The sequence below is a fragment of the Oncorhynchus mykiss genome, chromosome 28 (genome assembly GCF_057628025.1).
Source record: "Oncorhynchus mykiss isolate SJ-2025 chromosome 28, ASM5762802v1, whole genome shotgun sequence".
NCBI classification, from domain to species: domain Eukaryota; kingdom Metazoa; phylum Chordata; class Actinopteri; order Salmoniformes; family Salmonidae; genus Oncorhynchus; species Oncorhynchus mykiss.
The window spans coordinates 30,880,402-30,904,274 of NC_143049.1; the positions used below are offsets into that span (position 1 = coordinate 30,880,402).

Sequence of the window (23,873 nt, forward strand, 5' to 3'; positions counted from 1 at the left end):
CACCCATTTGTTTTGTACACTGCTGCTACTCGCTATTTATTATCTATGTGTAGTCACTTCATCCTTACCTACATGCACAAATGACCTCAACCAACCTGTACCCCTGCACACTGACTCGGAACCGGCACCCCCTGTGTATAGCCTTGTTATTGTTATGTTATTCTGTTACTTTTAATACTTTTGTAGATTTTTTTAACTTTAGTTTATTTGGTAAATATTTTCTTAACTCTTCTTGAACTGTACTGTTGGATAAGGGCTTGTAAGTAAGCATTTCACCATAAGGTCTACACTAGGTCTATGTTGTATTCGGCATATGTGACAAATAAAGTTTGATTTGATTTGTAGACTGAACTTACTTGCTGGGTTGACGATCTTGCTGATGGGTCAAAACGGCGAAGTTGCTTCTTACCGTCCTCAAACTGGCAAGTACCTACAAGAACGGACAAGATTAATATACAGTACCAGGCAAAAGTTTGAACACCCCAACTCATTCAAGGGTTTTCTTTATTTTTACTGTTTTCCACATTGTAGAATAATAGTGAAGACACCAAAACTATGAAATAACACATATGGAATCATGTAGTAACCAAAAATGGTTAAACAAATCAAAATATATTTTGTATTTGAGATTCCTCAAAGTAGCCACCCTTTGCCTTAATGATAGCGTTGCACACACTTGGCATTCTCTCAACCAGCTTCATGAGGTAGTCACCTGGAATGCATTTCAATTAACAGGTGTGCCTTGTTAAAAGTTAATTTGTGGAATTTCTTTCCTTCTTAATGCGTTTGAGCCAATCAGTTGTGTTGTGACAAGGTAGGGGTGGTATACAGAAGATAGCCCTATTTGATAAAAGACCATGTCCATATTATGGCAAGAATAGCTCAAATAAGCAAAGAGAAACGACAGTCCATCATTACGACATGAATGTCAGTCAATCCGGAAAATTTCAATAACTTAGAAAGTTTCTTCAAGTGCAGTCGCAAAAACCATCAAGTGCTATGATGAAACTGGTTCTCATGAGGACCGCCACAGGAAAGGAAGACCCAGAGTTACCTCTGCTGCAGAGGATAAGTTCATTAGAGTTACCAGCCTCAGAAATTGCCGCCCAAATAAATGCTTCACAGAGTTCAAGGAACAGACACATCTCAACATCAACTGTATCAGAGGAGACTGCTTGAATCAGGCCTTCATGGTCGAATTGCTGCAAAGAAATCACTACTAAAGGACACCAATAATAATAAGAGACTTGCTTGGGCCAAGAAACATGAGCAATGGAAATTAGACCGGTGTAAATCTGTCCTTTGGTCTGATGAGTCCAAATTTGAGATTTTTGGTTCCAACTGCCGTGTCTTTTCGGGGAATGAATGTTCGCTGCATGTTCCCGCATGTTCCCACCGTGAAGCATGGAAGAGGAGGTGGGATGGTGTGGGGGTGCTTTGCTGGTGACACTGTCTGTGATCTATTTAGTATTCTAGGCACAATTAACCAGCACGGCAACCACAGCATTCTGCAGTGATACGCCATCCCATCTGGTTTGTGCAAAGTGGGACTGTCATTTGTTTTTCAACAAAACAATGACCCAACACACCTCCAAGCTGTGTAAGGGCTATTTGACCAAGTAGGAGAGTGATGGAGTGCTGCATCAGATGACCTGGCCTCCACAATCACCCGACCTCAACCCAACTGAGATGGTTTGGGAAGAGTTGGACCGCAGAGAGAAGGAAAAACAGCCAACAAGTGCTCAGCATATGTGAGAACTCCTTCAAGACTGTTGGAAAAGCATTCCAGGTGAAGCTGGTTGAGAGAATGCCAAGAGTGTGCAAAGCTGTCATCAAGGCAAAGGGTGGCTACTTTGAAGAATCTAAAATCTAAAATATATTTTGATTTGTTTAACAATTTTTTTGGTTAATACATGATTCCATATGTGTTATTTCATAGTTTTGAAGTCTTCACTATTATTCTACAATGTAGAAAATAGTAAAAATAAAGAAAAACCCTTGAATGAGTAGGTGTGTCCAAACTTTTGCCTGGTACTGTACATCCTCTCTACTACCTAATTGTGATAGTTGAGGTACTTCATGTATAAATAAAAACATTTAGAATATATTATATGCATACTCCGTGAAGTGTTACAATTGAATATTTAACCCCACAAAAGGGCTAAGCATACACTGCAATGGAGTACATTTAAACTATCTTACGCCTTGATCAAACCGACAGTGTTATTGTGCAAATGGTACGCTGCATCATCTGGATATGTGTGCAACAAAAGTTCAACATTCACCTTCTGTTACCATTTCTGGCAAGCCGTCTACACATACAGTTTGACACATACCTTAGATAAATCCAACTTACACAAAACGCACTGCAACTGCCTTTGCAACTTAATACTGCAAGTCAAACACAGCTTTCTATTGGAAATGTATGTACTTCTGGTGTACCAAAATGCATTTACGCTGTTGGTGTGATCGAGGCGTTAGTGTTAAATAATGGCTTGCAATAGTTCATTTTCAACACTTTTCAAAACAAGCAAGCACTAGCAGTGCCCCTGAGCCATCATAATTACAGGCTGATGAAGAGTGAACCCCCTCGCTAGCCCCCACCCTCCCATACGTCACACATGTCAGAGTCTGGGCACCAATCTAAATCATGAGTCAGCAAGTTAAAAAGGACGGTATCTGGTTTCCCGGCTGTGGTGGGTTTCTGATCAGTCATCAGCCGTATCGTTGGATTCCTCGCTTGTTATGACGCACGTCCTCTGTCACAGGCCTGGCTGTTGCAATGTGCCAGCCACATGCCAAAGGCTGTTCCGGTGGCCGTCTACCAGTGTCACTGGCACCTATAGTGACAGCTGTGACTTCACTGACAACAACCTTTTGTAGTTCTCTTTTTTTTAAGCTTAACATTACTCAGAATCAGTCAGTGTTATGTTATTTATTTCCTTGTTGTGTTGGTGTGCATAATGACGGTGAAGTTACACAACCAGTGGGCAGATTAGAGGTCACATTCCAAATTACAGGGAGAATTTGGCTTGGCAAACCAGAGTGTGCTTAAAACCAGGGGGATAGATTCTAACCCATGCTGGCAGCGATACATTGTACATGTGCTCCAGAGTCAGTAGCCTAGACCGCTTGTCCATACCAGGCCAATTCGTTAACCATTTATTCAGCTGAAAAAACACAGGACAGAATATTTCCAAAACTAACCTGTGCAAATGGTGTCACAATCATGTCTTCTCCATGTCTATAATGGGGCAAAAATGATGAAATTTAGGTTAAATCCAGATATTGGTTTAGGCTCTGGTCTTACATTTTTAAAAGTACATTAACAGAATCAGTGAAAAGGTTAAACAAATTTGCAACCATTTAGTGTGCATACAATATTTAGGTTAAATCCAACATGACTACTATGGTACTAATGTCTACTGTGCACTTTACACATTTGCATTTAATCCTAAATCAAGACAGTTGATCAGTGTCTGTGAAAAAACACTTCAACAACCTGCAGACCGACATCAAAGCAAAGAACGCAACGAATAAAGGTAGACCAGACCGGGTGAAATTAAGGTCAAACAAAGGATGCCATGCACTGTACATTATAGGAACCGTGAGGTAGGGAGAAATGAAATGACTGGTAAAGTTACAGGGTTGAGGTTATGCTAGGGTCTTTTTCTTGAAGCTTCACATGCAAAAGAAAAAAGGCTTTTCTTGGGGTCACAGGAGAAACATGGGGAGGGGTAATATTTTTTGTCACTGGTGCCATGGGGAGGATGATGGCTCTGAAACCTGTAATGGAGAATGCAGAACAGGCCTTTGAGGGGACAAATCAGCGTTTTGTCAAGTTCTTCTCACCGAGACAACCAGTTGACTTCCCAGTGCTTCAAGCTTTCTTCCCTTTAAAAACAGAGGCAAGAGTTGGTGACCTGCAACCGATTAATCACAAACTAAGGTGTTTAGACACAGGGAAACTGTCTTAGGCTGATGTAGGCTGGAAAAATAAACTGAAGAAGTTAAAAAAACAAGAAAGTCCCTCATTTTTCCAACTTTGGCTGCAGTCCAAACATCTTATTTTTACCCCCTCAGCCCTCGTGCTAGCAACTCTCCCTCGGGAGCGAGTGAAGAACTTTGATCACTTGTGGGGTTGATATGACCCACAAATCAATGCAAACTGTAGTCATTTGTCAAACTCCGGTGGCTGCGAAGTTTCAAATAAAGTCAATACAGCTGCATTTCTGCCATGTCAGACAAACTTTTGACGCTAGCCTGCTAAAAAATATATAAATAAAATAACATTTAATTGGTCACATATACATAATCAGCAAATGTTATTGCAGGTGTAGCGAAATGCTTGTGTTCCTAGCTCCAACAGTGCAGTAATATCTTAAAATGATTCACAACAATACACACATCTGAAAGTAAAATAATTGAATTAAGAGTGGCATTGACTAAAATACAGGAGAATAGAATACAGTATATACACATGAGATGAGTAAAGCAGTATGTAAACATAATTTAAACAGCATTAAAGTGACTAGTGTTCCATTATTAAAGTGGCCAGTGATTCCAAGTTTATGTATATACGGCAGGAGCCTCTAAAGGTGCAGTGTTGTGTAACAGGGTGGATGCCGGCTAGTGATGGCTATTTAAGTCTGATGGCCTTAAGATTGAAGCTATTTTCAGTCTCTCAGTCCCAGCTTTGATGCACCTGTACTGACCTCACCTTCTGGATGATAGCGGGGTGAACAGGCTGTGGCTCGGGTGGTTGATGTCCTTGATGATTTTTTTGGCCTTCCTGTAACATCAGGTGCTGTAGGTGTCCTGGAGGGCAGGTAGTTTGCCCCCGGTGATGCTTTGGGCAGACCGCACCACCCTCTGGAGAGCCCTGCAGTTGCAGGCAGTGCAGTTGACGTACCAGGCAGACAGGATGCTCTCAATTGCGCATCTGTAAAAGTTTGAGGGTTGTAGGGGCCAAGACAAATTTCTTCAGTCTCCTGAGGTTGAAGAGGCGCTGTTGCGCCTTCTTCACCGCACTGTCTGTGTGGGTGGACCATTCCAGATCGTCAGTGATGTGTACTCTGAGGAACTTGAAGCTTTCCACCTTCTCAACTGCGGTCCCTTCAATATGGATAGGGGCGTGCTCACTCGGCTGTTTCCTGAAGTCCACGATCAGCTCCTTTGTTTTGTTGACGATGAGTGAGAGGTTATTTTCCTGGCACCACTCTCCCAGGGCCCTTACCTCCTCCCTGTAGGCTGTCTAGTCAGTGTTGGTAATCAGGCCTACTACCCTTGTATCGTCTGCAAACTTGATGATTGAGTTGGAGGTGTGCGAGGCCACGCAGTCATGGGTGAACAGGGAGTACAGGAGGGGGCTGAGCACGCACCCTTGTGGGGCTTCTGTGTTGACAATCAGCGAAGTGGAGGTGTTATCTATGGTGTTGAATGCTGCACTATAGTCAATGAACAGCATTCTTACATAGGTATTCCTCTGGCCAGATGGGATAGGGCAGTGTGCAGTGCAATGGTTATTGCATCGTCTGTGGATCTATTGGGGCGGTAAGCATATTCAAGTGGGTCTAGGGTATCAGGTAAGGTAGAGGTGATATGATCCTTAACCAGCCTCTCAAAGCACTTCATGCTGACAGAAGCGATAGTCATTTAGTTCAGTTACCTTTGCTTTCTTGGTTACATGAACAATGGTGGACATCTTGAAGCAAGTGGGGACAGCAGACTGGGATAGGGAGAGATTTAATATGTCCGTAAACACTCCAGCCAGCTGGTCTGCGCATGCTCTGAGGACACGGCTAGGGATGCCGTCTGGGCCGACAGCCCTGCGAGGGTTAACAACCTGAAATGTCTTCCTCACGTTGGTCACGGAGAAGAAGAGCCCAAAGTCCTTAGTAGTGGCCCGCATCGGTGACACTGGGTTGTCCTCAAAGTGGGCAAAGAAGGAAGACATCAGACATCAGTGAAGACATCAGTGTCCACGATGTGGCTGGTTTTCCCTAGACCGTGATTGTCTGTAGACCCTGAAACATATGTCTCGGGTCTGAGCCTTTAAATTGCGACTGTTTCGATTGTTTTGCCTGTTTGATTGTATTCAGCCATAGTCACCTTGCCATGGTTAAATACTGTGGTTCGCACTTTCAGTTTTGCTCGAATGCGGCCATCTATCCACTGTTTCTGGATTGGGTAGGTTTTAATAGTCACAGTAGGTACAACATCTCCTATACACTTCCTGATGAACTCAGCCACCGTATCTGTGTATTTGTCAATGTTATTCTCAGAGGCTAACAGGAACATATCCCAGTCCGCGTGATCAAAACAATCTTGAAGCATGGATTCCGATTGGCCAGACCAGTTTTGAATAGACCTTACCACGGGTATTTCCTGTTTGAGTTTCTGCCTATAGGAAGGGAGGTGCAAAATGCAGTCGTGATCAGGTTTGCTGAAGGGAGGGCGGGGGAGAGCCTTGTAGGCATTTTGAAAAGTTGAGTAGCAGTGGTCCAATGTTTTACCAGTGCGAGTACTACAGTCAATGTGTTGGTAGAACTTTGGTAGCGTTTCCCTCAAATTTGCTTTGTTAAAATCCACAGCTACAATAAATGCTGCCGCAGGATATGTGGTTTCCAGTTTGCAAAAAGTCCAGTGTAGTTCTTTGAGGGCTGTCGTTGTATCGGCTTGAGGAGGAATATACACGGCTGTGACTATAACCGAAGATAATTTTCTAGGGAGGTAATACGGTCGGCATTTGATTGTGAGGTATTCTAGGTCGGGTGAACAAAAGGACTTGAGTTTCTGTATGTTATCACAATCACACCATGAGTGGTTAATCATGAAACATACACCCCCGCCTTTCTTCTTCCCGGGGAGTTCTTTATTCTTGCCGGCGCAATGTACTGAGAACCCAGATGGCTGAATGGATATATATCCTGAGAGAGCCATGTTTCCGTGAAACAGAGTATGTTACAATCCCTGATGTCTCACTGGAAGGAGATCCTCGCCCTGAGTTCGTCTACTTTATTATCCGGAGACTGAACATGAGCGAGTAATATACTCAGAAGCAATGGATGGTGTGTTGTATTCCTGTTCGTAATGCTGGTGTGTTACCACCGCTCTGATATCCAAAAGTTATTGCTGGCTGTATGTAATAACACCAAAACAATTATGTGCTTATAATATAAGAACTAACACACAAAAAAAAACAAAATACTGCAAGTTGCTTAGGAGCTAGACACAGAGCTGCCATGTCTGTCTGCGTCATCTACATCCTGTTTTTTTTTAAAAAAGGCAAATTTTTTGTCCATTAAAATAACGTCAAATTGATCAGAAATACAGTGTAGACATTGTTAATGTTGTAAATGACTATTACAGCTGGAAATGGCAGATTTTTTTATGGAATATCCACATAGGCGTACAGAGGCCCATTATCAGTAACCATCACTCCTGTGTTCCAATGGCACGTTGTGAGCTAATCCAAGTTTATCATTTTAAAAGGCTAATTGATCACTAGAAAACCCTTTTGCAATTATGTTAGCAATAAAACTGGCCTTCTTTAAACACGTTGAGTATCTGGAGCATCGGCATTTGTGGGTTTGATTACAGGCTCAAAATGGCCAGAAACAAAACACTTTCTTCTGAAAGACCCCAGTGCACAACTGAGCAAGAGGACAAGTACATTAGAGTGTTTAGTTTGAGAAACAGACGCCTAACATGTCCTCAACTGGCAGCTTCATTAAATAGTACCCGCAAAACACCAATCTCAACGTCAACAGTGAAGAGGCGATTCCGGGATGTTGGCCTTCTAGGCAGAGTTGCAAAGAAAAAGCCATATTGCTGTTCAGTGTATGTTCTTTTGCCCATTTTAATATTTTATTTTTATTAGCCAGTCTGAGATATGGCTTTTTCAAAATCAAAATAATGAAAATGGCTGTCTGGTAGCCTCAATAAATAGAGAAAGATTTGTAGTTGAATAAGTCGTTGCATGTACAGATTAGTTTTTTACTTGACTTGAAAAAACTTGTGACTCGACTTGTTCTTAGATTGCATGACTTAAGTCTTGACCTGTTATACTTGGGACTCGACTTGAGACTCGGAACTTGTGACTTGAGACTTGCTTGTGACTCGAATAATAGTGACTTGGTCCCACCTCTGTAGCTAGCTACATCATATCAAACCTATCATCTGGTTTGCTTGGTTAGCAAGGTAGGAATTAAGCTAGCTAGCCTGTTATGCTAAACATGATGCTAACTATTTAGCTAGCTAATGTCAGCAAGCTAAATTGATGGCTCTGAGTCTGGCTTCTTATCCCGCTGTCATCCCCTTATGCCATAGTTTGTGCATCTCAATTGTCAGTAGAAACCACATTTGTTTAATCCAGTCAGCCATATCAGCTATGGTTTTTAAAAGGCAGTAAATGAGGCTGAATGAACTGTTTCACTGCCAGACAAGGTGTAGCATTGGTAAGGTGTTGCGACTGCTGTGGGATGGCTTTATGTAGGCCCTAACATTTTGTGGGCACCTTTTGTGACCATTATAATGCAATTAATGTATTGTTTAGTGTTGTGTTGTGTAGTGGCTTTGCTGGCATGCATCTAAAAAAAATGTTTTTGCTCCACAAAGATTTACATGCTACACACCTACTCATTCAAGGGTTTTTCTTTATTTTAACTGTTTTCTACATTGTAGAATAATAGTGAAGACATCAAAACTATGAAATAACACATATCGAATCATGTAGTAACCAAACAAGTGTTAAACAAATCAAATTTAGTTGATGACAGTTTTGCACACACTTGGCATTCTCTCAACCTGCTTCATGAGGTAGTCACCTGGAATGTATTTCAATTAACAGGTGTGCCTTGTTAAAAGTTTTATTGTGGATTTTCTTTCCTTCTTAATGCGATTATGCCAATCAGTTGTGTTGTGACAAGGTAGGGGTGGTATACAGGAGATGGCCCTATTTGGTAAAAGACCAAGTCCATGTTAAGGCAAGAACAACTCAAATAATCAAAGAGAAACAGTTCATCATTACCTTAAGACATGCAGAAAATGTCAAGAACTTTAAACGTTTCTTCAAGTGCAGTCGCAAAAACCATCAAGCACTATGATGGTCGAATTCATGATCAAATTCATGGCCTTCATGGTCGAATTGCTGCAAAGAAACCACTACTAAGGGACACCAATAATAATAAGAGACTTGCTTGGGCCAAGAAACACGAGCAATGAACATTAGGCTGGTGGAAATCTGTCCTTAGGTCTGAAAATGTGCGATTTTTGCTTTCAACAGCTGTGTCTTTGTGGGGCGCAGAGTAGGTGAATGGATTAACCAGCATGGCTACCACTGCATTCTGCAGTGATACGCCATCCCATCTGGTTTGCGCATAGTGGGACTATCATTTGGACAATGAACCAACACACCTCCAGGCTATTTGACCAAGAAGGAGAGTGATGAGTGATGGAGTGCTGCATCAGATGACCTGGCCTACACAATCACCTGACCTCAACCCAATTGAGATGGTTTGGAATGAGTTGGACTGCAGAGTGAAGGAAAAGCAGCCAACAAGTGCTCAGCATATGTGATAACTCCTTCAAGACTGTCTGTTGGAAAAGCATTCCAGGTGAAGCTGGTTGAGAGAATGCCAAGAGTGTGCAAAGCTGTCATCAAGGCAAAGGGTAGCCACTTTGAAGAATCTAAAATCTAAAATATATTTTGATTTGTTTAACATTTTTTTGGTTACTACATGATTCTATATGTGGTATTTAATAGTGTTGATGTCTTCACTATTATTCTACAACGTAGAAACTAGTAAAAATAAAGAAAAACCCTTGAATGAGTAGGTGTGTCCAAACCTTTGACTGGTACTGTACATACTGGGCAAAAAACATATTGTTATTAAATAAGTCAATTATAGTAGAAGCAAGCTATCAAAGTTGACCTCCGGTCCTCCTTCTCATCTTCCCACTCTTCTTCTCAAAAGGAACAGAACATAGACTGTAGTCTAGTCAGCGCGCAAGATTAAATTATTTTAGGCAGAAGCCTTTGACTCTCCTCCTGAACTGTCACCATAGGCCTACACAGAAATTGGTTAAGCAGCACACAAACATGTTTTTGATCAGCAAGAGCAGAGCAGGCCTGGGCTCAGGGTTGGAATGGCCATTGCAGTTTGTAAGGCAGCCTAGTTTTATTTACACCATCCCAGCAGCTATCTTAGAAATATAAACTTTGCTCTGTGCTTCTCTGAGCATGCACTTCGTAGCATATAAGCTATGGATCATTTGATTGAGACCACACTAAATAGCCTATAGGCGCACACGATAGTGCACATGATAGCAGAGAATCAGAGATGAGGGGTGGCATCGGGCACACAATCGATATAAATATCCTAATAGGCAACTCATTCTAAAACACTGAGAAATATAGACATTTCATCTATTACAAATGATATTACTCTCCCCTGGACTAAATTTTAAAAAAGACTAAACCCTCCTCTTGACTGAAATTGAAAAAGCATGACCCCACTTTCCTCCAGATAACCATTCTGTACATTTCTATCCATTCCTTGCTGTGATTATACAGTTAAAGGGAAAGCTTTCAATGGGACTAACGTATTCCCCATGTTTTGCTATCGGAATTCCCTTTTGGAAAGTGATCCAAGAAGCAATTCCCTTCCACATATAATTGTATCTGTTCCACAAAACCATATCTGTATATAACCTTGGGCATTACAAAAAGTGGAGACCTTGCAGCATCAAGGCCTACATTGAGACATCTCTGCCATGATGCTTCAATAGATGTGAGTGGAAGGTGAAAGGTCACAGAGGGAGACAGTACCAATACGGGGGGGGGGGGGGGGGCACTTACAGATCACTGGCAGTGGACGAGTTCCTCGAGGGGGCCTTGGGTGAGAGGTCAAAGTCTGAGTCGGAGCGGTAGAGGAAGGACTCACGGCGCTGGCTGTGGTAGTTGGCCTGGAGCACCAGGCCGGAGCTGGGACTGGCCGGCGGGTCCAGGGGGCTGCGCCCCACCGACAAGCCATTCTCAGCATCAAAACTATGGGGAAAGAGAAAGAGGGAGAGAGCAGATGAGAAAACAATTCACAGTTTCAAACTTGTAGCCTAAATCAAAGTTACAAAACAACAATAAAAATCTAAGATCTGTTCAGATTACAGTAAATATGAATTTGACATACAACACCCTAAGGGTATCACCCTTTAATGAGAGTGAGGAGAGTATGGTGAAGAGTAACCTGAGATGGGAGAGTGATCGAGAATAGGCCACAGTGGCTCTCAACATGTATCATGATTTAGCACGTCTTTCAATGAAAGCTGCTTATTATCATCATCACTATCATTTATAATTGTAATAACCATGCTCCAAAAATCATCCACGTCACAAATGATGCTCCATCACTCAATAAATGGAACGCACCTTGTGCACACAGAACAAACACACACTCAGTTAAAGCACAATACACAACAGGTTTTAATCATTCGCAACAAGGCACTTTTCTTCGAGACTGACGTCTGACTTGACATCACCAACGGGACAAAGGAATCAAACCCCTCCTTTCTCCCCTCTAAACAAATTGAGTGCATTTGAGAAGCCCAAACTAAAAATATCAATGGCGTCAATAATAGCACAAACCCTTTCAACAACGAAGGTGATTTATCAAAAGCACAGGAAATGGACGCATACAAAAAAAGGCCCATCATTGTTCTGAGTCACACCAAATTACCTCCATATGAAGGAAACCAACGAGTGGTTGAGAGGGTGAGAAAAACGTATAATAATACATTGTGGAGTTGACTGCGTCAGAAAAGTATATCTGAATGGTGTTGGCTGGTCAGACTATGGGAACTGGCTGTTTGATGACGAGGGTCGGCCTGAGGCACCAGCTGCACAGATTCACAGATCTGTAAACCGTCTTTAAGGCCATTCAAATGGATAGGAACGGATCCATATACATTAAGATTAGTGCAGCTCTGCACCGCCTAGCCCAGGTTGACATGCGTAAACAGTTCTCTTTGATAATAATGCATCTCACTAGTCTAAAGGGGCGTAGTCTCCCTGTCTCCTTCCCTTCATCTGCAACAGATCTTAAAAACACAGATGAAACCCAAGGAGATTCCCAAATGAGTTCTACACTACATATCTACCCCATCACATCTACCAGCATTTTCAGATCTGTACAAAGGGAAGGAGACAAGATATGGAAGCCACTAGACTGTTGAGACACAGCCAAAAGTCTGCACTGCACTGCCTACAGCAGAGGGTCATGATGATGGTCCGTCTTCGGCCAAATAAAGGCATTTCTCATTCTCGGCGCGGTTCCACCTTGATCCCCTGTTTTTGGACAGAAACTGGATGTAGCCTCATAAAACCCTCATGCTAAAACAGTTTGAATTTAATTGAAATTGAAACTAACCAAGCCAGAACTGTCCCCGTAGATGTCTCTCAATTATATGAGGAAATTACACAACATTAACGTCTCTCTTCTGTCAGATGAGCTATTACACAGCAATAAAACTGGCATCCAGTGCTTTAATAATGGCAAAGTCAAACTCTCGGCTCTGGTTCAACTGAACCTAATTGGGAACCCCACTGGGGGTATTTATTGCTAGCTGTCAGGTGCAGACATGGAATTGATAGATACATTGCCTAGTGAATGTCTACACACCCCTCCTCAACATCTCCATCACCATACATGTTTTTGCTACCAGTTATTCCATTAGAGTCTAAGCCCTGTCTAAGCCAATGAACAAATATTTGGGGCCTTACTGCTATTAGCCCATACAAATGCATTGAATAACAGATTCATTACGTGGAACAACAGATAGTCGGCCTAAATTAAAAAACAAAAATTAAAAACGAAAGTCTTGGGACAAATCCATTACACAACACAACGCAGATGTTGGCACAAGATGGAGGGAATGTTGGAGCATATTAAACTAATTAAATTACAGATAATGGAAATGTACATATTGAATTTATTATACAAGAGAGAAAAAAAATCTGAAATTCTACAGCACAACGGCAGAGTCATGTCTTAAGTGTAAAACTAACAATGACTCAATCATCCATGCTTACACGGAATGCTAAAAAGTCCAAAAGTTATGGGCGGAGCTAGAAAGTGGGCTATCAGAAGTATTTCAATGTAAACTTACTTTCAATCCGCCTGTCTGCATATTTCAAAATATGGCATATTGGGGTGTAGTCAAATACCCAATGGGCTGGACGATTCTCTTTTCATCACTCAACTTGAAAAAAAGTATACAAAAACCCTTGAAATCAATCAATCTGCCATCATTAACACAATGGAAAAATCAAATGTTTTTTTATTAAAATATTAAAATAGTATAGTGTTTCTGTAAGTTGTTCATATGTGTATGTTTGTAACTGTTTGAGTTTTTTTTTTTAATTACATGAATATATAAAAAATTATGTTTTTCCAAGAGGTGTTGAGTGTTCCTGAGTGTTCCAGCCTCAGTCCTGATTTGCTTGAACATCAGAGACAAGGTTTGAATATTGTTGTCCATCAATGACACCAAATTCCCCAACAAATTTACTGAGCTTGAGTAATTTTGACAAAAACAATGGATAAATGTTGCCCTAAGAGTTGTGAAAAGTTGCCAGAATCTGATTCAAAATTATTCACAGCTGTAATGGCTGCCAAAGGTGCTTCCCCCAAATATGAACTCTGGGGTGTGAAGACATACAAAAACGACATATTCTTATTATTCTTATTTTTTATTCATTAGGAACATTTTCTATAATTTTTGTTTTTGTTTTAAAATACGGAGTAGGTTGTGTAAATTGGTAGGAAAACATTTCCATTTATTCACTTTTGAGATGTAATTTTAAGGCAGCAAAATGTGAAGACTGTGCAAGGGGTGTGGTCATTGGATTGCTGAAACACCTGTTATATTAAATACATCACATTGTAAGGTACTATGTCTATATGCAGTACCACGATTTATACTGTATATTTGATGTATTTTCTGTTTGTACGAAAATGGTTTGCTCCCACAGACAGTGAATCACGTGGCCATGGCTTGCTATATAAAGCAGGAGGACAGGCATCAAGGCATTCAGTTACTGTTGGCTTTTACATTAGAATGGGCAAAACAAGTGACCTAAGCGACTTTGAGCGTGGAATGATCGTGGGTGCCAGGAGCGCTGGTTCCAGTATCTCAGAAACGGCCGGCCTCCGGGCTTTCCACGGGCTTTCCACACACAACAGTGTCTAGGGTTTACAGAGAATGGTGCGACAAACAAAAAACATCCAGACAGCGGCAGTCCTGTGGGTGAAAACAACTTGTTCAATGAGAGGTGGAAGGAGAATGGCAAGAATTGTGCAAGCTAACAGGTGGGCCATAAACAGGCAAATAACTGCTCACTACAACAGTGGTGTGCAGAACAGTAAATTGGAATGCACAACTTGTCAGTACTTGTCACAGATGGGCTATTGCAGCAGACGACCACACTGGGTTCCACTCCTATCAGCTAAAAACAAGAAGAAGTGCTCCAGTGGGCACGCGATCACCAACACTGGACAATTGAGGAGTGGAAAAACATTGCCTGGTCCGATGAATCCCAGTTCCTGTTGTGCCATGCTGATGGCAGAGTCAGGATTTGGCATAAGCAGCATGAGTCCATGGCCCCGTCCTTTCTGGTGTCAACGGTACAGGCTGGTGGCAGTGGTTTAATGGTGTGGGGAATATTTTCCTGGCACACGTTAGTTCCCTTGATACCAATTGAGCAGCGTTTCCATTCCCCAAATAATTCAGGGTGTTCTGGAGGCAAAGGGAGGTCCGACCCGGTACGAGATGGGTATACCTAATAAACTGGCCACTGAGTGTATCTCCACATACTAGTTGAAATAGTTTATATTTTAAACGAATTTTCACATTTTAAAACCAAACACATGCAAGTCAAATTTGGGAACTATGGGCCTCCCGGGTGGCGCAGTGGTTAAGGGCGCTGTACTGCAGGGCTAGCTGTGGGGCAACGCACAATTGGCCTAGCGTGGTTAGGGAGGGTTTGGCCGGTAGGGAAATCCTTGTCTCATCGCGCACCAGCGACTCCTGTGGCAGTGCGCGCTAACCAAGGTTGCCAGGTGCATGGTGTTTCCTCCAACACATTGGTGCGGCCGGCTTCCGGGTTGGATGGCGCTGTGTTAAGAAGCAGTGCGGCTTGGTTGGGTTGTGTATTGGAGGACGCATGACTTTCAACCTTCGTCTCTCCCGAGCCCGTACGGGAGTTGTAGCGATGAGACAAGATAGTAGCTACTAAAACAATTGGATACCACGAAATTGGGGAGAAAAAGGGGTAAAAATTCAACAACAAAAAAAACACACTTTTTTTGGGGGGGGGCGAACTATACCCATGTAGATTTTACCCATGTCAAATTTACAAATGTAAAAATGGCTACAGTAGGCACTCCATACATTTTTCCACCCACTTCATTCCCTGGGATGTTGCATTAAGACAAGATGCTGGTCTGTCACATTGTGTCATGTGACAAAACAGATAACACAGAGAGAGACGGAATACACAGAGAGAGACGGAATACACAGAGCGAGACGGAATACACAGAGCGAGACGGAATACACAGAGCGAGACGGAATACACAGAGCGAGACGGAATACACAGAGAGAGACGGAATACACAGAGAGAGACAGAATACACAGAGAGAGACAGAATACACAGAGAGAGACATAATACACAGAGAACGACAATACAGAGAGAGAGCGACAGAATACACAGAGAGAGACAGGGGAGAGTAACTGTTCAATCCTGAGACAAGCAGAGAGAGATGATGAGAGAAAGGGAGAGAGAGTGGGAGAGAGAGAGAGATAGAGGATTCTACATTGGCAAGAATGACGTGGCATTGCGAGGGGAGCTGTGTGTGTATATGATAGTGAGAGTGTGAGAATGAGAAGAAGGTATTCTAAAGATACCTGTGCTGTCGCTGTCTCTCCCTCCTCCCTAATGGTGCATCTCTCCCTCCTCTGGCTGATTCCACACGCTCTAGCTGTCTCTGACTCCGCTCGCTTCTTCATCTGCTAAAAATAGCCTCTTCGTGCGGGAAATAGAATCAGAGTTTCTAAAAATAGGTTTTCAGGTGGAAAGGGTTCCCTCTCTCTCTCTCTCTCTCTCTCTCTCTCTCTGTCTCCCTCTGCATCGATGAGACCAGATTCTTCCCTCCATTCATTCATATTTATGGCGGGTTTCTATTTGAAGCAGATGTCAGGTTAAATTTAGTCTCCATAAACAAATCTCTGCCCCTGTCATTCCCTCGATGCCACTTACAGAGCTTTTCCCTCGGAAGCCCGGCTCAAAGTCTTCTGAGTGGGCCTTCTGACTTAATCATCAGGTTGGACTTTGTTTACCTTTGACTTGAGTAGTACACAGTGACAGTGTACCACTGTCAACTTGCCTAGTTGTTTAGTGGAAACCATGCTCTACGAGAGTACACAGTGTTTCCTTAGCGCACTGCCAAGCTAATGATCTTGTTCGATAAGTATTGAAAGTTAAAAAAAACTATTTTGGAAATGTTAAAGCGATATGTTGAGATGAGAATTGATTGCCATTACACTTGACGCAGTGGAAGTGCTGCATGGGCCAATTTTGGCCATATCAACAAACATGACTGAAATCTTAGAACTTAGTTCTGGCTATCTATGAATAACCATTTTTGGTTCCATGTAGGACTCTTTTCACAGAGGATTCTACATGGAACCCAAAATAGTTTTACCTGGACCCAAAAAGGAGTCTTCTACCGGGACATCCGAAAAACCTTTTTGGAGCGCTTTTTTTCAAAGAGTGTGTAGTGATACGGAGGCATGACAATTGCTGTGTGACAACAAATACTGCTGGACACATGCAATCATTTGTGTGTTTGTATGCAAGTCTTACACGTACAACCTCAGGCTTCTACATGGAGGTGTGACACCATAATGAAATGCTGAATATATCAGATGTGTATTTGTTTGGTGTTCAGGGTCAAGTTCAGAGCAGAGGATGCTCCCCTACAGCACCACTATGGCTCTTTGTGCTTCTGAACTTGACCCTGAACCCATGCTCACCAGTCACACCCTCAGGAAGTGTGAATAGAAATGAAAAGTAAGGATAGGGAAACAGTCCAGAATAACCCTGGTGAGTGGGGGTTCAACACTATATGGGCATAGTGAGTGATCTGAGAGCTGTAGTATTATGTTGAGAGACTGTTTTTTCTTCTTCTTGGGCTTTGCTGAAATCACAAGTCTCGAATGAACTCAATCGAGTTCCCTAGAACAACGGAGAGGTGGTAGTAAAAACAGCTATTGATATTCTCATGATAGGCCTTCACATTGAAGAAGATTGTGTGATACTGCAGTAGTGCAAAACACACATTTCCCCACTAGGAATCAATACCATGCACTCAGTGGCCAGTTTATTCAGTACACATCCCGTTTACTAAAATGTATCACTCCCACAGACAGTGAGTCACGTGGCCATGGCTTGCTATATAAAGCAGGAGGACAGGCATCAAGGCATTCAGTTACTGTTTGATTGAACGTTAGAATGGGCAAAACAAGTGACCTAAGCGACTGAGTGTGGTATGATCGTTGGCGCCCTGCATGCCGGATCCAGTATCTCAGAAAGGCTTCTGCCGAAGTCGAAGCCTCTCTTTGTTCGGGCGGTGCTCGGCGGTCGACGTCACCGGTCTTCTAGCCATCATTAATCCATTTTTCATTTTCCGTTGGTTTTGTCTTGTCTTCCTACACACCTGGTTTCAATCCCATTCATTACCTGTTGCGTATTTAATCCTCTGTTTCCCCTCATGTCTTTGTCAGAGATTGTTTGTTATTCAGTGTTGTGTTGTTTGTATTGGTGCGCTACAGGTCCTTGTACCCACTTTGTTTTATTGTTACATTTAGTGTTGGAGTCATGTTTCGTTTACTGTTATTGAATAACTCCATTACATTCGGTTGGATTCTCCTGCGCCTGACTTCCCTGCCACCTATACACACGACTATGACAATCTCTGACCAAAAAATAAAGTCGGCAGGAGAAGGTACCCTGGCCATGGAGGTGGAGGAGCACGTCATGGAACATATGGAGATGATTGACAATCTGAGCGCCGCCATGGATCGCGTTGTCACAAACAGGCAAATAACTGTGCAGTACAACAATGGTATGCAGAACAACATCTCGGAATGCACAACTCATCGATCCTTGTCACAGATGGGCTATTGCAGCAGATTACCACACCCTGTTCCACTCCTATCAGCTAAAAACAACAATAAGCATCTCTAGTGGGCAGGCGATCACCAACACTGGACAATTGAGGAGTGGAAAAACATCCGACGATTCCCCGTTTCTGTTGTATCATTCTGATGGCAGAGTGAGGATTTAGCGTAAGCAGCATAAGTCCATGGACCCATCCTACCTGGTGTCAACGGTACAGGCTGGTGGCGGTAGTGTACCGCCGTCCAATCTGCAGCCACCTCGTGATGCCATTGCGTCAGCATGGACCAACATCCATGTGGAATGTCTCCGACTTGTAGAATCCATGCCCCGAATAACTCATACAAGGGGGGGTCCGACCCGGTACTAGATGGGTGTACCTAATAAACTGTCTGAGTGTATAGTCAGTCATTCATTCTCGTCTAGAATTGAAGCAAGATACTGTGCAATCCAAGAGCTTTTGTGTTTAGAAAGGCAGTAGGCTGAGGGCCAGACAGACAGACATAAAGGCAGACCCGCAGGAGAAAATATACTGTTTCTCTGAAACACACCTGATTCTCCTCTGTTCAAAAGTCCACATTCCAGGTGAAACGTTTCATGAAAGAAAAGGAGGTGTGTTACTTAACGAGCAGCTTGGTAAGTGAGCGTGATTGATGTCAGGCTGTCAGTAGGTTGGTCACCTGACACCCCGCCTGCGTCACTGCATGTCACAGCTGCATCAATTCCAGCTGGGGAACATTTGAGCACAGGAGCACCCTGCCTGCACTGTGGAAGGTCTAGCTCGTCCCTCTGAGGCACAGTATTATATGAGAGGCAGAGGTGGCCTGTCATCCTACTACTCCTCATCTGACTCCTCATACATCATACTCATCCACAGAACTTTCCAGACATACACCATTACACCAGACCGTACAGTTAGGTACACCAGACCGGCTGGTCAGCACCGTACAGTTAGGTACACCAGACCGGCTGGTCAGCACCGTACAGTTAGGTACACCAGACCGGTTGGTCAGCACCGTACAGTTAGGTACACCAGACCGGCTGGTCAGCACCGTACAGTTAGTTATACCAGACCGGCTGATCAGCACCGTACAGTTAGTTACACCAGACCGGCTGGTCAGCACCATACAATTAGTTATACCAGACCGGCTGGTCAGCACCGTACAGTTAGTTATACCAGACCGGCTGGTCAGCACCGTACAGTTAGTTACACCAGACCGGCTGGTCAGCACCATACCATTTTCTATGTCAATATCTGGTAAACAGAAGGCTGTAAATTAAAGCCGAACCCAGTGTCTCCCTTTTTTTAAATGAGAAGTGTTGACTCTGACAAAGGTTCGTAAACAGAAATTGTGGAAAGATTGCATTGTCTTGTTATTAACTCCATTGCACCTGCAAGGGTACTAAAGAGCGACACTGCCAATACACCAACAAAAATAGCGAGCAACAGAGTTGTACACAGGATTGACGGCATCATCACTTGTAAGGCCAAGACAAAATAATTAGATATGGCATTAGATGTTAGGCCGCAGGCAGGGTGAGGAGAGGAGGTAACGAGGGGTACTGAGGTGAAACTATAGGCTCGTTGGGTTAGGACACTCCCTGGCTGCTGAGGTTGAATGATAGGTCTACTGGGACACAGTTCCTGGTTCAGCCTGTCCGCTGTGAGTGTGCTGCCTAGTCTTTATTGTTCCTAATCAGACATTCGAGAGGTTGTGACCCTCGCATGGGGAATGGGTTTGGGCCAGGAGAGTCTAAGTATAGGCTCAGAGAACATACTCAGTTCACTGATTATTTATTTAATGGACTATACATGAGTGGCGTATCGGTCTAAGGCACTGCAACTCAGTGCTAGAGGTGTCACTACAGACCCTGGTTTGATTCCAGGCTGTATCACAACCGGCCGTGTTTGGGAGTCCCATAGGGCGGCGCATAATTGGCCCGGCGTCGTCCGGGTTTGGCCGGAGTAGGCCGTCATTGTAAATAAGAATTTGTTCTTAACTGACTTGCCTAGTTAAATAAAAATAAATAAAAAAACTGCTTATAAACATTATTACATAGTTTGTTTACTAGTAAGTCAAGTAAAAACATGTATTAGGCCTGTTCCTGATTTTGTAAATATTAATTAGTACATAAACATGTAATGGTGAATAATTACTAAGAATTCATTAATGGCTAATAAACGATTTAATAATGGTTTATGAGCAATTTACCCTCAAATAAAGACCTATCACGTATTTGTTCATTTGATTTGGCACGTCTTATTGCAGGAGCAGCCAAGAGGAGAGGCAGCCAAAAAATATGAAAAATCACAATCTGGGTCTGTATAATCAGCACTTGTGCATTTTGGCTCACCCTTTGAATGGTTCGCATAAATGTCTGTCTGCACTCACTTTCACTCTGTTTATATTACTTTACTGGGCGGCTATATACTGTACGTTCCTTGTATTGTTGCTAATGTCCATGCACCATAGTCTTAGTGTGGGTACACAACGTTCTAGAGCTCATTAACTGAATCTAACTCAAATTAAATCAAATTGGGCATGCCAAGGACCAGAGCATTAACCACAGAGCAAGACATTACAGGACTTCCCACTAAGATACAGTGAATCACAGGCACAAAAAAAATGTCCCATCTCCAAAGACAGCTAATTAATTGTAGTGTTTGGGTTATACACACGCACACACACAGGCACACACTCCTTGCTGCACAATACATCCGTATGACTCTATAAACACATGTTCCTAGATGGGTAAATCCACGGCTGTGCTGGGTCATGTTATGGGGATGCGATGAGCACAGATGATGTGTACTCCAAGTTCTCTCTGATTGTTTTAATCACCGTCTCCAAGCACAAGCCTTTTACTTCTGACCAAATACAGGCCCAGCCTAACCGACGCCATAACACATAAATATGTCATGACGTACATAAATAAGATACTAATACTGATTAAAACAAAAAGAGGCCCACGTAAACAAAGTACATAAGCACAATTCTGTTCTCACGTACGCTTCTAGCATAACAGTGTATTGTGAAGAGGACGTTTGCTTCGGTAGGGCTGAAGCGAGTTGAGAACCTCAGAGCCATAATTCACAAAAGAGCAGCCTAACTACAAAACAGAGTAGTTAGGCAGGGGAAATTAGTCTCGGGGTCGGCTAGTACAGTGTGTGTTTCAGGGTTGAGGTGAAGGGAAGAGGAGGCGGTCTGGAATTAAACTCGGATGACTGGTGTGAGGAAAAGTAGCAGAGGAAACACAGTTGGGATAGAGGTATTATTACTGTAAACATCTTCGGCGTTAACACATGTAGCATTACGTTATGTGGCATTAGCAACAAATGTACACGGAAACGATTAGCATATGCGCTAATGATCTAGTATTTGCTATGGCCTCACATTCACGGTTTCTCAGGAGCGGCTGTAAAAGCGTTTCACATCTTCTTGAATCTGTAGATCTCCTTAGTGGACAGTTAAGTCCGGGGGTATTAGGAAAGCATCCACTCTGGGGAGTCAAGAGAGTAATTCAATCATGACAGAACTCTCAGTGAGCCTGTAACAAATTACCCAGGTGCACACCATAGGAGTGCAACCCAATACCACCAAGACCTCAGTCTGTGAATAGATAGATGGATGCCTGTGAGGATCTCCAAGACCCACCATTACTAACCTACTCAGAGGTGATTTAAAAAAAGCTTGGAAGTTCCTCTAGACACATTTATATAAACGAGTCCTCTCTTGGCTGTTAACCGGCACTTCCCTTGCCAGAGGAATGAGAGCTGTATTCTGTGGAAGAGGCTTGATTACTTTATAATCTGTGAAAGTGAGGTGTTTCATATGCCAACTAATGGCTTGAATTATTTTATCAAGAGTGCATTGATGTAACATTCCATGGAATTAAGCAACTGTCGACCTATGGCGCCAAAGCAATATTTAAGTCTAATCTAATCTTTCACTTTTTCTTAGAAAGTGTTTCTATTTTCTGACAAAAACAATTGCTGTCTGCATTTGGCCTCAAAAAAATCAGAACGAGCTCAGGATTCATATTATCTAAATTTGACATATCAAGCATTAAGATCTTTTCCACTCACTTTAAGTTAAGTAGGACGAGGTAGTTAATTTCTTTCTACTCTGTGTTCCAGGAAGTATAGTGTAGAATACTGGAGATCATGACAAAAGCAACCTCAATTACCTCATTCACTTACCACTAGCCAAAACTGTCTGTGCACCAAAACCCTTTACTCACATGAAATTACTCACATGAAACCAAGACAGACCAGACACAAAAACCTCATACTTGTGTGCTTTCAATGTCTCATTTAGAAATAATCCTAAGACTCCATTGAATTAGTCAACTCCCCCTTGTGCCATAACTTGCATAAATGTCATTGCCACTTTATATTTTTATTTGACCTTTTATGGAGAGTGTTGGGGGAAATGAAATTAAAGGGCCTTCGACAGACAGCTGGATCTGAACAGTTGAGGAAACAGAGGTGGGACAGCATAGCTAAAACAGATTTAATAAACAAATGCACTCCCTCAACTGTTTTTTCACATTCAATTTAAAGTGAGGATACACTGTGACCACTCTAGTCTGCCTCCCTCAAGCATATTACAGCAGCTGTTAATACGATTTTAAAGGGCAATGGTTTTTCAATTAATAGAGTGAGATTGATCCATGTATCAAACATAGGATGTTCACAGCGCATGACAGTTAATCACTATGATTCACTCTGGAATCTTCTATAAAACAGGTGGTACATTTACAGTGCCAGTGAGGTTCTACGTATAACCCCAAAAGATCCCCTGTCAGCTGAAGTACGCAATCACAGCTCCCCCAAGAAAAAACTGGTGTTATGGAGGGAAGCAGATGTGCCCAACACTTACATTGAACAAAAATATAAACGCGACATGTAAATTGTTGGTCCCATGTTTCCTGAGCTGAAATAAAAGATCCCAGAAATGTTCCATACAGAGCTGTTGCCAGATAATTGAATGTTAATTTCTCTACCATAAGCCGCCTCCAACCTCATTTTAGAGAATTTGGCAGTACGTTCAACCGGCCTCACAGCCGCAGACCACGTGTGACCACATCAGCCCAGGACCTCCACATCCGGCTTCTTCATCTGCGGGATCGTCTGAAACCAGCCACCCGGACAGCTGATGAAACTGTGAATTTCTGCACAAACTGCAGACCTTCTGCACAAACTGTCCAAAACCATCTCAGGGAAGCTCATCTGCATGCTTGTCGTCCTCACAAGGGTCTTGATCTGACTGCAATTCAGTGTCGTAACTGACTTCAGTGGGAAAATGCTAACCTTCGATGGCCACTGGCACGCTGGAGAAGTGTGCTCTTCACAAATTAATCACGGTTTCAACTGTACCGGGCAGATGGCAGACATCATGTATGGTGTCATGTGAGCGAGCAGTTTGCTGATGTCAACATTGTGAACAGAGTGCCCCATGGTGGCGATGGGCTTAAGGTATGTGCAGGGATAAGTTACAGAAAACGAACACAATTGCAATTTATCGAGGGCAATTTGAATGCTCAGAGATTCCACAACGAGATCCCGAGGCCCATTGTCGTGCCATTCATCCGCCACCATCACCTCATGTTTCAGCATAATCATTTAAGGTATCTTTGA

General features: G+C 42.8%; 1 protein-coding gene across 4 annotated transcripts in view; it reads right to left on the minus strand.

Annotated features, from left to right (window-relative positions):
• Nucleotides 1–23,873, minus strand: part of LOC110508904 (3',5'-cyclic-AMP phosphodiesterase 4C) — an 82,051-nt gene that overhangs the window by 17,418 nt on the left and 40,760 nt on the right. For 2 of the 4 annotated variants that reach the window (XM_090225027.1, XM_090225029.1), the window contains exons 2-5: nucleotides 10,862–11,050; nucleotides 3,853–3,894; nucleotides 3,208–3,244; nucleotides 357–430 (exon numbers count right to left, since the gene is read on the minus strand). In XM_090225027.1, the coding sequence (XP_090081153.1) occupies nucleotides 357–430; nucleotides 3,208–3,244; nucleotides 3,853–3,894; nucleotides 10,862–11,050 (342 nt within the window). The remainder of the gene's footprint in view (nucleotides 1–356; nucleotides 431–3,207; nucleotides 3,245–3,852; nucleotides 3,895–10,861; nucleotides 11,051–23,873) is intronic. The other 2 variants (XM_090225028.1, XM_090225030.1) reach the window with 1 other exon arrangement.